Source organism: Coregonus lavaretus (assembly GCF_964263955.1).
Source record: "Coregonus lavaretus genome assembly, chromosome: 17".
Taxonomy (NCBI): domain Eukaryota; kingdom Metazoa; phylum Chordata; class Actinopteri; order Salmoniformes; family Salmonidae; genus Coregonus; species Coregonus lavaretus.
Window position 1 is genome coordinate 50,653,269 of NC_140004.1, and position 17,016 is coordinate 50,670,284.

General features: G+C 48.2%; 1 protein-coding gene across 1 annotated transcript in view; it reads right to left on the reverse strand.

Annotated features, from left to right (window-relative positions):
• The window catches only part of LOC311144426 (A disintegrin and metalloproteinase with thrombospondin motifs 3-like), a gene marked incomplete at both ends in the record, with an annotated part of 287,624 nt that overhangs the window by 111,224 nt on the left and 159,384 nt on the right, over positions 1–17,016 (reverse strand). The window contains one exon of the mRNA XM_084180433.1: positions 9,004–9,179. Within this exon, the coding sequence (XP_084036559.1) occupies positions 9,004–9,179 (176 nt within the window). The remainder of the gene's footprint in view (positions 1–9,003; positions 9,180–17,016) is intronic.

The following is a 17,016-nucleotide window of genomic DNA, read 5'->3' on the forward strand; positions in this document are numbered from 1 at the left end:
CCCCAACACTCTACTCAGCAAATTGGATGTAGTCTATCACAGTGCCATCCATTTTGTCACCAAAGCCCCATATACTACCCACCACTGTGACCTGTACGCTCTTGTTGGCTGGTCCTCACTACATATTCGTTGCCAAACCCACTGGCTCCAGGCCATCTATAAATCACTGCTAGGCAAATTCCCGCCTTATCTTAGCTCATTGGTTACCATAGCAACACCCATCCGTAGTATGCGCTCCAGCAGGTATATCTCACTGGTCATTCCCAAAGCCAACACCTCCTTTGGCCGCCATTCCTTCCAGTTCTCTGCTGCCAATGACTGGAACGAATTGCAAAAATCTCTGAAGCTGGAGACTCTTATCTCCCTCACTAACTTTAAGCATCAGTTGTCAGAGCAGCTTACCGATCACTGCACCTGTACACAGCCCATCTGAAATTAGCCCACTCAACTACCTCATCCATATATTGTTATATATTTTGCTCATTTGCACCCCAGTATCTCTATTTGCACTTCATCTCTTGCACATCTATCATTCCAGTGTTAATACTAAATAGTAATTATTTTGCACTATGGCCTATTTATTGCCTTACCTCCATAACTTGCTACATTTGCACACACTGTATATATATTTTCTGTTGTATTTTTGACTTTATGTTTTCTTTACCCCATATGTAACTCTGTGTTGTTGTTTTTTACCGCACTGCTTTGCTTTATCTTGGCCAGGTCGCAGTTGTAAATGAGAACTTGTTCTCAACTGGCTTCTTACCTGGTTAAATAAAGGCGAAACAAAAAAATAAAAAAACGTATTGGCTGAAACACAGTACAGCTGACACCTCTTATTGGCTGAAACACAGTACAGCTGACACCTCTTATTGGCTGAAACACAGTACAGCTGACACCTCTTATTGGCTGAAACACAGTACAGCTGACACCTCTTATTGGCTGAAACACAGTATAGCTGACACCTCTTATTGGCTGAAACACAGTACAGCTGACACCTCTTATTGGCTGAAACACAGTACAGCTGACACCTCTTATTGGCTGAAACACAGTACAGCTGACACCTCTTATTGGCTGAAACACAGTATAGCTGACACCTCTTATTGGCTGAAACACAGTACAGCTGACACCTCTTATTGGCTGAAACACAGTACAGCTGACACCTCTTATTGGCTGAAACACAGTACAGCTGACACCTCTTATTGGCTGAAACACAGTACAGCTGACACCTCTTATTGGCTGAAACACAGTACAGCTGACACCTCTTATTGGCTGAAACACAGTACAGCTGACACCTCTTATTGGCTGAAACACAGTACAGCTGACACCTCTTATTGGCTGAAACACAGTACAGCTGACACCTCTTATTGGCTGAAACACAGTACAGCTGACAACTCTTATTGGCTGAAACACAGTACAGCTGACACCTCTTATTGGCTGAAACACAGTACAGCTGACACCTCTTATTGGCTGAAACACAATATGTCTGTTATTGGCTGATACACAGTACAGGTCTCTAATTGGCTGATACACAGTACAGGTATCATATTGGTTGAAACACCGCAATAAAAACAATGTCAGTACAGGTATATTGTATTTTAGATGGTATGTCCTTGGTCCAACTGTTTACTTGAATAGTTGTTTCATTAAACCAAAGATATCGAAGGTAGTGGCTAATCATTGAGCATTTAAAACTTGATCAGGTCATTTAGAAGTCATTTAGGCTGTCCATTGGAGTTTATCATGGAGATAATTATGAAGTAAATAGCAGCTAAATAACACACTGTCAAACCCAAGCTAGCCAGAGGAATGATTACTGGGGGTGAGGACAAACCCAAGCTAGACAGAGGGATGATTATGGGGGTGAGGACAAACCCAAGCTAGCCAGAGGGATGATTACTGGGGGTGAGGACAAACCCAAGCTAGACAGAGGGATGATTATGGGGGTGAGGACAAACCCAAGCTAGCCAGAGGGATGATTACGGGGGGTGAGGATAAACCCAAGCTAGCCAGAGGGATGATTATGGGGGGTGAGTACAAACCCAAGCTAGCCAGAGGGATGATTATGGGGGGAGAGTACAAACCCAAGCTAGCCAGAGAAATGATTACTGGGGGTGAGGACAAACCCAAGCTAGCCAGAGGGATGATTACGGGGGGTGGGGATAAACCCAAGCTAGCCAGAGGGATGATTACGGGGGGTGAGGACAAACCCAAGCTAGCCAGAGGGATGATTACTGGGGGTGAGGACAAACCCAAGCTAGCCAGAGGAATGACTATGGGGGGTGAGGACAAACCCAAGCTAGCCAGAGGGATGATTATGGGGGGTGAGGACAAACCCAAGCTAGCCAGAGGGATGATTATGGGGGGTGAGGACAAACCCAAGCTAGCCAGAGGGATGATTACGGGGGGTGAGGACAAACCCAAGCTAGCCAGAGGGATGATTACGGGGGGTGAGGACAAACCCAAGCTAGCCAGAGGGATGATTATTGGGGGTGAGTACAAACCCAAGCTAGCCAGAGGGATGATTATTGGGGGTGAGGATAAACCCAAGCGAGCCAGAGGTATGATTATTGGGGGTGAGGACAAACCCAAGCTAGCCAGAGGGATGATTATTGGGGGTGAGGATAAACCCAAGCTAAATAGAGGGATGATTACTGGGGGTGAGGACAAACCCAAGCTAGCCAGAGGGATGATTATGGGGGGTGAGTACAAACCCAAGCTAGCCAGAGGGATGATTACTGGGGGTGAGTACAAACCCAAGCTAGCCAGAGGGATGATTATTGGGGGTGAGGATAAACCCAAGCTAAATAGAGGGATGATTACTGGGGGTGAGGACAAACCCAAGCTAGCCAGAGGGATGATTATGGGGGGTGAGTACAAACCCAAGCTAGCCAGAGGGATGATTACTGGGGGTGAGGACAAACCCAAGCTAGCCAGAGGGATGATTATGGGGGTGAGGACAAACCCAAGCTAGCCAGAGGGATGATTACTGGGGGTGAGTACAAACACAAGCTAGCCAGAGGGATGACTATGGGGGCTGAGGACAAACATAAGCTAGACAGAGGGATGATTATTGGGGGTGAGGACAAACCCAAGCTAGCCAGAGGGATGATTATGGGGGGTGAGTACAAACCCAAGCTAGCCAGAGGGATGATTACAGGGGGTGAGGACAAACCCAAGCTAGCCAGAGGGATGATTACTGGGGGTGAGGACAAACCCAAGCTAGCCAGAGGGATGATTATGGGGGTGAGGACAAACCCAAGCTAGCCAGAGGGATGATTATGGGGGTGAGGACAAACCCAAGCTAGCCAGAGGAATGACTATGGGGGGTGAGGACAAACCCAAGCTAGCCAGAGGGATGATTATGGGGGTGAGGACAAACCCAAGCTAGCCAGAGGAATGACTATGGGGGGTGAGGACAAACCCAAGCTAGCCAGAGGGATGATTACTGGGGGTGAGGACAAACCCAAGCTAGCCAGAGGGATGATTATGGGGGTGAGGACAAACCCAAGCTAGCCAGAGGAATGACTAGGGGGGGTGAGGACAAACCCAAGCTAGCCAGAGGGATGATTACGGGGGGTGAGGACAAACCCAAGCTAGCCAGAGGGATGATTATTGGGGGTGAGTACAAACCCAAGCTAGCCAGAGGGATGATTATTGGGGGTGAGGATAAACCCAAGCTAGTCAGAGGGATGATTATGGGGGTGAGGACAAACCCAAGCTAGCCAGAGGAATGACTATGGGGGGTGAGGACTAACCCAAGCTAGCCAGAGGGATGATTACTGGGGGTGAGGACAAACCCAAGCTAGCCAGAGGGATGATTATGGGGGTGAGGACAAACCCAAGCTAGCCAGAGGAATGACTATGGGGGGTGAGGACAAACCCAAGCTAGCCAGAGGGATGATTACTGGGGGTGAGGACAAACCCAAGCTAGCCAGAGGAATGACTATGGGGGGTGAGGACAAACCCGAGCTAGCCAGAGGGATGATTATTGGGGGTGAGTACAAACCCAAGCTAGCAAGAGGGATGATTATGGGGGGTGAGTACAAACCCAAGCTAGCCAGAGGGATGATTATGGGGGGTGAGTACAAACCCAAGCTAGCCAGAGGGATGATTATTGGGGGTGAGTACAAACCCAAGCTAGCCAGAGGGATGATTATTGGGGGTGAGGATAAACCCAAGCGAGCCAGAGGTATGATTATTGGGGGTGAGGACAAACCCAAGCTAGCCAGAGGGATGATTATTGGGGGTGAGGATAAACCCAAGCTAAATAGAGGGATGATTACTGGGGGTGAGGACAAACCCAAGCTAGCCAGAGGGATGATTATGGGGGGTGAGTACAAACCCAAGCTAGCCAGAGGGATGATTACTGGGGGTGAGGACAAACCCAAGCTAGCCAGAGGGATGATTATGGGGGTGAGGACAAACCCAAGCTAGCCAGAGGGATGATTACTGGGGGTGAGTACAAACACAAGCTAGCCAGAGGGATGACTATGGGGGCTGAGGACAAACATAAGCTAGACAGAGGGATGATTATTGGGGGTGAGGACAAACCCAAGCTAGCCAGAGGGATGATTATGGGGGGTGAGTACAAACCCAAGCTAGCCAGAGGGATGATTACAGGGGGTGAGGACAAACCCAAGCTAGCCAGAGGGATGATTACTGGGGGTGAGGACAAACCCAAGCTAGCCAGAGGGATGATTATGGGGGTGAGGACAAACCCAAGCTAGCCAGAGGGATGATTATGGGGGTGAGGACAAACCCAAGCTAGCCAGAGGAATGACTATGGGGGGTGAGGACAAACCCAAGCTAGCCAGAGGGATGATTATGGGGGTGAGGACAAACCCAAGCTAGCCAGAGGAATGACTATGGGGGGTGAGGACAAACCCAAGCTAGCCAGAGGGATGATTACTGGGGGTGAGGACAAACCCAAGCTAGCCAGAGGGATGATTATGGGGGGTGAGTACAAACCCAAGCTAGCCAGAGGGATGATTATGGGGGGTGAGTACAAACCCAAGCTAGCCAGAGGGATGATTACTGGGGGTGAGGACAAACCCAAGCTAGCCAGAGGGATGATTATGGGGGTGAGGACAAACCCAAGCTAGCCAGAGGGATGATTACTGGGGGTGAGTACAAACACAAGCTAGCCAGAGGGATGACTATGGGGGCTGAGGACAAACATAAGCTAGACAGAGGGATGATTATTGGGGGTGAGGACAAACCCAAGCTAGCCAGAGGGATGATTATGGGGGGTGAGAACAAACCCAAGCTAGCCAGAGGGATGATTACAGGGGGTGAGGACAAACCCAAGCTAGCCAGAGGGATGATTACTGGGGGTGAGGACAAACCCAAGCTAGCCAGAGGGATGATTATGGGGGTGAGGACAAACCCAAGCTAGCCAGAGGGATGATTATGGGGGTGAGGACAAACCCAAGCTAGCCAGAGGAATGACTATGGGGGGTGAGGACAAACCCAAGCTAGCCAGAGGGATGATTATGGGGGTGAGGACAAACCCAAGCTAGCCAGAGGAATGACTATGGGGGGTGAGGACAAACCCAAGCTAGCCAGAGGGATGATTACTGGGGGTGAGGACAAACCCAAGCTAGCCAGAGGGATGATTATGGGGGTGAGGACAAACCCAAGCTAGCCAGAGGAATGACTAGGGGGGGTGAGGACAAACCCAAGCTAGCCAGAGGGATGATTACGGGGGGTGAGGACAAACCCAAGCTAGCCAGAGGGATGATTATTGGGGGTGAGTACAAACCCAAGCTAGCCAGAGGGATGATTACTGGGGGTGAGGACAAACCCAAGCTAGCCAGAGGAATGACTATGGGGGGTGAGGACAAACCCAAGCTAGCCAGAGGGATGATTATTGGGGGTGAGTACAAACCCAAGCTAGCAAGAGGGATGATTATGGGGGGTGAGTACAAACCCAAGCTAGCCAGAGGGATGATTATGGGGGGTGAGTACAAACCCAAGCTAGCCAGAGGGATGATTACTGGGGGTGAGGACAAACCCAAGCTACCCAGAGGGATGATTATTGGGGGTGAGTACAAACCCAAGCTAGCCAGAGGGATGACTATGGGGGGTGAGTAAAAACCCAAGCTAGCCAGAGGGATGATTATGGGGAGTGAGTACAAACCCAAGCTAGCCAGAGGGATGATTATTGGGGGTGAGGACAAACCCAAGCTAGCCAGAGGGATGACTATGGGGGGTGAGTACAAACCCAAGCTAGCCAAAGGGATGATTATTGGGGGTGAGTACAAACCCAAGCTAGCCAGAGGGATGATTATTGGGGGTGAGTACAAACCCAAGCTAGCAAGAGGGATGATTATGGGGGGTGAGTACAAACCCAAGCTAGCAAGAGGGATGATTATGGGGGGTGAGTACAAACCCAAGCTAGCCAGAGGGATGATTATGGGGGGTGAGGATAAACCCAAGCTAGCCAGAGGGATGATTATTGGGGGTGAGTACAAACCCAAGCTAGCCAGAGGGATGATTATGGGGGTGAGTACAAACCCAAGCTAGCCAGAGGGATGATTATGGGGGGTGAGGACAAACCCAAGCTAGCCAGAGGAATGATTACTGGGGGTGAGTACAAACCCAAGCTAGCCAGAGGGATGATTATGGGGGATGAGGACAAACCCAAGCTAGCCAGAGGGATGATTACGGGGGGTGAGCACAAACCCAAGCTAGCCAGAGGGATGATTACGGGGGGTGAGGACAAACCCAAGCTAGCCAGAGGGATGATTACGGGGGGTGAGGACAAACCCAAGCTAGCCAGAGGGATAATTATGGGGGGTGAGTACAAACCCAAGCTAGCCAGAGGGATGATTATTGGGGGTGAGTACAAACCCAAGCTAGCAAGAGGGATGATTATTGGGGGTGAGGACAAACCCAAGCTAGCCAGAGGGATGATTACGGGGGGTGAGGACAAACCCAAGCTAGCCAGAGGGATGATTATGGGGGGTGAGGACAAACCCAAGCTAGCCAGAGGGATGATTATGGGGGGTGAGCACAAACCCAAGCTAGCCAGAGGGATGATTACGGGGGGTGAGGACAAACCCAAGCTAGCCAGAGGGATGATTACGGGGGTGAGTACAAACCCAAGCTAGCCAGAGGGATGATTATGGGGGTGAGTACAAACCCAAGCTAGCCAGAGGGATGATTACTGGGGGTGAGTACAAACCCAAGCTAGCCAGAGGGATGATTATGGGGGGTGAGTACAAACCCAAGCTAGCCAGAGGGATGATTACGGTGGGTGAGGACAAACCCAAGCTAGCCAGAGGGATGATTATGGGGGTGAGGCCCTGAACTTAGTCACTGTCACTAGCCGGCATCCACCCAGTACCCTGCCCTGAACTTAGTCACTGTCACTAGCCGGCATCCACCCAGTACCCTGCCCTGAACTTAGTCACTGTCACTAGCCGGCCTCCACCCAGTACCCTGCCCTGAACTTAGTCACTGTCACTAGCCGGCCTCCACCCAGTACCCTGCCCTGAACTTAGTCACTGTCACTAGCCGGCCTCCGCCCAGTACCCTGCCCTGAACTTAGTCACTGTCACTAGCCGGCTACCACCCAGTACCCTGCCCTGAACTTAGTCACTGTCACTAGCAGGCCTCCACCCAGTACCCTGCCCTGAACTTAGTCACTGTCACTAGCCGGCCTCCACCCAGTACCCTGCCCTGAACTTAGTCACTGTCACTAGCCGGCCTCCACCCAGTACCCTGCCCTGAACTTAGTCACTGTCACTAGCCGGCATCCACCCAGTACCCTGCCCTGAACTTAGTCACTGTCACTAGCCGGCATCCACCCAGTACCCTGCCCTGAACTTAGTCACTGTCACTAGCCGGCATCCACCCAGTACCCTGCCCTGAACTTAGTCACTGTCACTAGCCAGCTAACACCCGGTTATTCAACCCTACACCTTAGAGGCTGCTGCCCTATATACATAGACATGGAATCACTGGCCACTTTAATAATGGAACACTAGTCACTTTAATAATTTTTACATACTGCTTTACTCATCTCATATGCATATACTGTATTCTTTTCTACTGTATTCTAGTCAATGCCACTCCGACATTGCTCGTCCTAATATTTATATATTTCTTAATTCCATTATTTTACTTTTAGATTTGTGTGTATTGTTGTGAATTGTTAGATACTACTGCACTGATTTGATTTGATGCAAGCACCCCCCCCCCACCACACACAGCTCTGTGGAAAGAGGTGTTTTCAGGAGGCACAGTGGTGCTCCATGGCTGGCTAACAGGGCACGATGAGGCACAGTGGTGCTCCATGGCTGGCTAACAGGGCACGATGAGGCACAGTGGTGCTCCATGGCTGGCTAATAGGGCACGATGAGGCACAGTGGTGCTCCATGGCTGGCTAACAGGGCACGATGAGGCACAGTGGTGCTCCATGGCTGGCTAACAGGGCACGATGAGGCACAGTGGTGCTCCATGGCTGGCTAATAGGGCACGATGAGGCACAGTGGTGCTCCATGGCTGGCTAACAGGGCATGATGAGGCACAGTGGTGCTCCATGGCTGGCTAATAGGGCATGATGAGGCACAGTGGTGCTCCATGGCTGGCTAACAGGGCACGATGAGGCACAGTGGTGCTCCATGGCTGGCTAACAGGGCACGATGAGGCACAGTGGTGCTCCATGGCTGGCTAACAGGGCACGATGAGGCACAGTGGTGCTCCATGGCTGGCTAATAGGGCACGATGAGGCACAGTGGTGCTCCATGGCTGGCTAACAGGGCACGATGAGGCACAGTGGTGCTCCATGAAAAACACACACAACAAACACACACATACACTCTTAGAAAAAAAGGTGCTATCTAAAACCTAAACGGGTTATTCAGCTGTCCCCATTGGAGAACCCTTTGAAGAACCCTTTTCGGTTCTGTGAAAAAGGTTCTACCTGGAAACAGAAAGGGTTATCCTATGGGGACAGCTGAAGAAACCTTTTTTCTAAGAGTACACACTACTCACAGTCAGGGTGCTCATAGGGCAGCCAGTGGTGTTTGGTGTTCTGGAACTCAAAGTGGGAGTTGCGTAGCTGGCACTGCTGGGCCCTGAAGTCCTCAAAGTGTTTGGGGCAGTCCTCGGTGTTACATAGCTGGAACTCATAATTCACCCCGGGACAGTCCCCACCGCCGTTAGAGGGGCTGAGGAGAGGGGAGAAACATTCACTTTATCGTCATTATACATTTTCTAAATTACACAAACACATCTATCAGGTAGTGCAGGGGTACTCAAATAGGTTCAGTCACACAAATGTCCTGTGTGGTAAAAGGTCTGGATGGATATTGTCATTTATCAACAAAAAACCCACCGCACAGCCCATGCCGACCCCAAACTGTTCAAACTTTTCATACCGCTCTTGTTGGCGGAAAGGACATTTTCCCCTTTTAAAGCTAATTTCCTGCAATTCTACACATTTTTCCATGGGCCGAGAGAACATTTTGAAGTATTAAAGCTAATTTCCTGCAATTCCACACATTTTGCCATGTCAAATCAAATAAAATTGTATTGCCATGTCTTGTGTGTTCCTATGATACCTGGGTGACTCAATAAAATCAAATGGGGTCTCCCTGGGGGTCGAGGCCCCTGGGCACATAATCTGGCCATGATAAATACAAGATTTAGATAGGCTAACCAGCTAACTTACATACCTAGCTAACATGTGCTAGATTTAGATAGCTGGTTAGCCTAATTTACCTACCTAGCTAACATGTGCTAGTTTTAATTTTATTTCACCTTTATTTAACCAGGTAAGCCAGTTGAGAACAAGTTCTCATTTACAACTGCGACCTGGCCAAGATAAAGCAAAGCAGTGTGAAAACAACAACACAGAGTTACATATGGGGTAAAGAAAACATAAAGTCAAAAATACAAACAGAAAATATATAAACAGTGTGTGCAAATGTAGTAAATTATGGAGGTAAGGCAATAAATAGGCCATAGTGCAAAATAATTACAATTTAGTATTAATACTGGAATGATAGATGTGCAAATAGAGATACTGGGGTGCAAATGAGCAAAATAAATAACAATATGGGGATGAGGTAGTTGGGTGGGCTAATTACAGATGGGCTGTGTACAGGTGCAGTGATCGGTAAGCTGCTCTGACAACTGATGCTTAAAGTTAGTGAGGGAGATAAGAGTCTCCAGCTTCAGAGATTTTTGCAGTTCATTCCAGTCATTTGCAGCAGAGAACTGGAAGGAATGGCGGCCAAAGGAGGTGTTGGCTTTGGGGATGACCAGTGAGATATACCTGCTGGAACGCATACTACGGGTGGGTGTTGCTATGGTGACCAATGATCTAAGATAAGGCGGGGATTTGCCTAGAAGTGATTTATAGATGGCCTGGAGCCAGTGGGCTTGATGACGAATATGTAGTGAGGGCCAGCCAACGAGAGCATACAGGTCACAGTGGTGGGTAGTGTAAGGGGCTTTGGTGACAAAACGGATGGCACTGTGATAGACTACATCCAATTTGCTGAGTAGAGTGTTGGAAGCTATTTTGTAAATTTAAATTTAGATTTTAGTCATTTAGCAGACGCTCTTATCCAGAGCGACTTACAGTTAGTGAGTGCATAAATTTTTCATACTGGCCCCCCGTGGGAAACGAACCCACAACCCTGGCGTTGCAAGCGCCACGCTCTACCAACTGGCCCCCCGTGGGAAACGAACCCACAACCCTGGCGTTGCAAGCGCCACGCTCTACCAACTGGCCCCCCGTGGGAAACGAACCCACAACCCTGGCGTTGCAAGCGCCACGCTCTACCAACTGGCCCCCCGTGGGAAACGAACCCACAACTCTGGCGTTGCAAGCGCCACGCTCTACCAACTGGCCCCCCGTGGGAAACGAACCCACAACCCTGGCGTTGCAAACGCCACGCTCTACCAACTGGCCCCCCGTGGGAAACGAACCCACAACCCTGGCGTTGCAAGCGCCACGCTCTACCAACTGGCCCCCCGTGGGAAACGAACCCACAACCCTGGCGTTGCAAGCACCATGCTCTACCAACTGGCCCCCCGTGGGAAACGAACCCACAACCCTGGCGTTGCAAGCACCATGCTCTACCAACTGGCCCCCCGTGGGAAACGAACCCACAACCCTGGCGTTGCAAGCGCCACGCTCTACCAACTGAGCTACAGCGACATCGCCGAAGTCAAGGATCTGTAGGATAGTCCGTTTTACGAGGGCATGTTTAGCAGCATGAGTGAAGGAGGCTTTATTGCGAAATAGGAAGCCAATTCTAGATTTAACTTTGGATTGGAGATGCTTAATGTGAGTCTGGAAGGAGAGTTTACAGTCTAACCAGACACCTAGGTATTTGTAGTTGTCCACATATTCTAAGTCAGACCCGTCGAGAGTAGTGATTCTAGTCGGGCGGGCGGGCGGGTGCAAGCAGCGTTCGATTGAAGAGCATGCGTTTAGTTTTACTAGCGTTTAAGAGCAGTTGGAGGCTACGGAAGGAGTGTTGTATGGCATTGAAGCTCGTTTGGAGGTTTGTTAACACATTGTCCAATGAAGGGCCAGATGTATACAAAATGGTGTCATCTGCATAGAGGTGGATCTGAGAGTCACCAGCAGCAAGAGCGACATCATTAATATACACAGAGAAAAGAGTCGGCCCGAGAATTTAACCCTGTGGCACCCCCATATAGACTGCCAGAGGTCCAGACAACAGGCCCTCCGATTTGACACATTGAACTCTATCTGAGAAGTAGTTGGTGAACCAGGCGAGGCAGTCATTTGAGAAACCAAGGCTATTTAGTCTGCCAATAAGAATGCGGTGATTGACAGAGTCAAAAGCCTTGGCCAGGTCGATGAAGACGGCTGCAGAGTACTGTCTTTTATCGATCGCGGTTATTATATCGTTTAGGACCTTGAGCGTGGCTGAGGTGCACCCATGACCAGCTCGGAAACCAGATTGCATAGCGGAGAAGGTACGGTGGGATTCGAAATGGTCGGTGATCTGTTTGTTAACTAGGCTTTCAAATACTTTCGAAAGGCAGTGCAGGATGGATATAGGTCTGTAACAGTTTGGATCTAGAGTGTCTAATCTCTGGGGATCTCAGACGATAACGAAAGAGAGGTTGAACAGGCTAGTAATAGGGGTTGCGACAATTTCGGCGGCTAATTTTAGAAAGAAAAGGTCCAGATTGTTTTGCCCAGCTGATTTGTAGGGGTCCAGATTTAGCAGCTCTTTCAGAACATCAGCTGTCTGAATTTGGGTGAAGGAGAAGCGGGGGGGGACATGGCAGGTTGCAGCGGAGGGTGCAGAGCTGGTGTTAAAATACTTTGTGAATTCCACCAGGTTCATATATTAATATAGCATGTTGATTTGTTATCAGGCTGCATCCTGGGGAATAGGGGAGTGTGTACTTACGTTTAGCCCTGCGTGCTAAGGAGAGGTAGGCACGCTTTGTCTGTCGTCTTCAGAAAAGTACGATTCCTTTAAGCACAAAGTCATGACACATAATGTTGTATATTTAGAGTTTACTCATAAGTGGATGGTATTGTCAAGATGCTATTGTAATTGTACTTGTTAGGATGATATGAACATTCTGAATTCAACATGTGGTTACTAGCTAGCTAAGGTATTGTATATGTGAACGATGGCTAGGCTCCTCCACTGATCCCAGTTCAGTTCAACATGTGGTTACTAGCTAGCTAAGGTATTGTATGTGTGAACGATGGCTAGCTCCTCCACTGATCCCAGTCCTTTGTATTGTGCGTCTGTTGTAAAAGAGGCGACTATTGGCAGAACATATTTGTGCTCTACAAAGGTTTTGGATTTTCTTTTGGATGCAGGTATGTGGTTTTATCTATGTTAAATGTATGTTATGTGTTGATACATTATAAGGAGAGGCTGTACTCATTTTTGTATAGTAAAATAATTTTGATGAGAGAGGAGAGAGAGAGGTGACTATTGGCAGAACATATTTGTGCTCTACAAAAGGTTTTGTCTTTTCTTTTGGATGCAGAGAGAGAATTCTGATTCATTAAAACAGCCTGATCTCCGAAGTCCACGTCTATAGTCCCAATCAATCACACACAACGCAGAGATACAGCGGGGCAGTACAGCGCCGGTTACATTGGGGCCTTCTAGACCCGGATTCATCGTTGATCGACGTCAGCTCAATCACCGCGGCACTGCTGCTCTAGAGACTGTTTACATCATTGAGGTACTCCTGCTGCCTTGTGGCAAAAAGCGGAACTGCAATCTATTTTCTTTTCTGAAAACGATGTATTGAAAGTGCTGTTTATGGTTAACTAACATAGAAGTGTGTTCACCAACAGAAATGTTAACATAACATTAGTGGTTTAGTGACATGGCATCTTATAATGGTGATGATGAACACAAATGCACTGCTGGGAGGGGGAGGTTTTTCTCATACCCTGATCAAACCCATGTAAAGCGTGTAGGTTCCCCCATGTTTTGCTCCACTAAAAATACTGATGAAAGCCCTTCATCTAGTGTTAATCAAAATGCCCCTGTAGATGGTTTAGCTGAGCTGGTGACTCAGCTAGCCCGGGAAGTAGGGGGCTCCATTAAGGAGGAAATGCAGAGTGGTAGGTCCACTCATGAGCCACCAGTAAGTACAGAGACGATAAGTGATCATCACTCCGAGTCAGCAGGATATGTAGACCTCAGTAAAATGAAGTTCAACATGCAATCAGATGTGAAGGAACCTCCTACATATAGAGGAGATGGTACAGACAAATGCTCCATTCATGAATGGGAGGAGTTGATGAGAATATACTTGAGGAAGGGATGTCCTGTTGGGGAACAATCGGATGGGATTAGTTGATTATCTGGCAAAGCAAGAAACATGGTAAAGATAAATGTACGCAATGGGACAACTGTTGATCCTAAAGAGAAGCCAGAGATCGAATTTCAGCGAATTGGGCTACTCATGCATGCCTTTAGCTGATTTTTACAATACTAAACCTGTACCCGGAGAGGCTGTTATGGAGTATTGGGTTTGATTGAACAAGGCCATAGATGACGCTGACAAGGGCCTTAAGAGACAAGGTAAGAAGATTGACTCCAACTCAGATGTCGTCATTGATGTTTGTAACATACAGTGCCTTGCAAAAGTATTCATCCCCCTTGGTGTTTTTCCTATTTTGTTGCATTACAACCTGTAATTTAAATAGATTTTTATTTTGGATTTCATGTAATGGACATACACAAAATAGTCCAAATTGGTGAAGTGAAATGAAAAAATTACTTGTTTCATAAAATTCTAAAAAATAAATAACGGCAAAGTGGTGCGTGCATATGTATTCACCCCCTTTGCTATGAAGCCCCTAAATAAGATCTGGTGCAACCAATTACCTTCAGAAGTCACAGAATTAGTTAAATAAAGTCCACCTGTGTGCAATCTAAGTGTGTCACATGATCTCAGTATATATACACCTGTTCTGAAAGGCCCCAAAGTCTGCAACACCACTAAGCAATGGGCACCACCAAGCAAGCGGCACCATGAAGACCAAGGAGCTCTCCAAACAGGTCAGGGACAAAGTTGTGGTACAGATCAGGGTTGGTTTATTTTAAAAAATATCAGAAACTTTCAACATCCCACGGAGCACCATTAAATCTATTATTAAAAAATTGAAAGAATATGGCACCACAACAAACCTGCCAAGAGAGGGCCGCCCACCAAAACTCACAGACCAGGCAAGGAGGGCATTCATCAGAGAGGCAACAAAGAGACCAAAGATAACCCTGAAGGAGCTGCAAAGCTCCACAGCGGAGATTGGAGTATCTGTCCATAGGACCACTTTAAGCTGTACACTCCACAGAGCTGGGCTTTACGGAAGAGTGGCCAGAAAAAAACCATAGCTTAAAGAAAAGAAATAAGCAAACATGTTTGGTGTTCGCCAAAAGGCATATGGGAGACTGCCCAAACATATGGAAGAAGGTACTCTGGTCAGAAGAGACTAAAATTGAGCTTTTTGCCCATCAAGGAAAACGCTATGTCTGGCGCAAACCCAACACCTCTCATCACCCCGAGAACACCATCCCCACAGTGAAGCATGGTGGTGGCAGCATCATGCTGTGGGGTTGTTTTTCATCAGCAGGGACTGGGAAACTGGTCAGAATTGAAGGAATGATGGATGGCGCTAAATAGAGGGAAATTCTTGAAGGAAACCTGTCTCAGTCTTCCAGAGATTTGAGACTGGGACGGAGGTTCACCTTCCAGCAGGACAATGACCGTAAGCATACTGCTAAAGCAACACTTGAGTGGTTTAAGGGGAAACATTTAAATGTCTTGGAATGGCATAGTCAAAGCCCAGACCTCAATCCAATTGAGAATCTGTGGTATGACTTAAAGATTGCTGTACACCAGCGGAACCCATCCAACTTGAAGGAGTTGTAGCAATTTTGCCTTGAAGAATGGGCAAAAATCCCAGTGGCTAGATGTGCCAAGCTTATAGAGACATACCCCAAGAGACTTGCAGCTGTAATTGCTGCAATAGGTGGCTCTACAAAGTATTGACTTGGGTGGGGGGGGGGGGTGAACAGTTATGCACGCTCAAGTTTTCAGTTTTTTGTCTTATTTCTTGTTTGTTTCAAAATAAAAAATATTTTGCATCTTCAAAGAGGTAGGCCTGTTGTGTAAATCAAATGCTACAAATCCCCACAAAATCCATTTTAATTCCAGGTTGTAAGGAAACAAAATAGGAAAAAGGCCAAGGGGGGTGAATCGCAAGCCACTGTATTGCCCTGCCCCCTAACAGGCAGCAGTATTCCAATACAAGTCTGCTGAGAAATGGATTGAGAGTGAAGTACAGGAGAGAATCTATGAACATGAACGCCGCAGAAAGGACACCATGTGTCATTCTACCGCAGTATCCTCAAAGCAAGTAACCGTACATCCCCAGACAACTCAGTTTGAATGTGGGGCCAATGGGGGTGCGTGCAGTGACACTTCTCTCACATCAAGCGCCAAACAAGATGGGCAGAGTGCAAGTATCGAGAGGCTCATTCACCTGCTTGAACGTACCTTAGAGAAGAGCACACCACCTGTTATGGTTTCACAGACATAGGCCAGGGCGCCATCTTTCCCCGCCCAGCCCTTCAGGCGTAGATCACTCCACTGTGATGCACTGTAGACATGAGAACCTGTGCCTCTGGTGCTTTTCCCCAGATCATTGGAAGTCAAATTGTCCAAAACAGGGGGAACGCTTTGCCAATCCCGGCGGTGAGAGACGCCCAACACAGCAGCAGAGAAACCCACTACAGCAGCAGAGAAACCCACTACAGCAGCAGAGAAACCCACTACAGCAGCAGAGAAACCCACTACAGCAGCAGAGAAACCCACTACAGCAGCAGAGAAACCCACTACAGCAGCAGAGAAACCCACTACAGCAGCAACCGTTAAACTGACACGCCCACAGGTGAAAGGGGGAAATGTGGGTGTTCAACTGTCTGCCCCCAAGAAAGAATCTGATGATCTCGAGAAAACATATGAGATGTTGTGTTCTGATGCGAAAGGAGGAGAAACAATTGTTATGTTTGGTTCACAAGAGGTTGAGGCTTTTTCAGATTTGTTTTCCACCTCTGTGTCTGTACATGGGAAAGTGCAGCTTAAGGGCATGCTTGACACTGGGTCTATGGCCTGTACATTGAGTGAACCTACTGAGCAGAGACTTTTGGAAGCAGGTGCCCTTCCTCAGCAATATCAGCCTCCTAAAGAGTTAGTGGGTTGTGGGGGGAAGAAGGCCTCACCAAAGTGTTTCTATGACTTGGAGATGCAGATCTATGGGATTGATGTTAAAGTGCCCACCCTAGTTATTCCTGGACAGCGTGATGATCTTATCCTGGGATCGAATGTCATTAAGCATCTATTGCATGATATGAAGGGCACTGACAAATACTGGAAGCTAGTCAACAACATGGATGGCCAGACTCACTCACTAGAGGGTGAGCAGTTTCTGCAGATGATGACTAGTGTCACAAGATGGAAGGGACAGGAAGT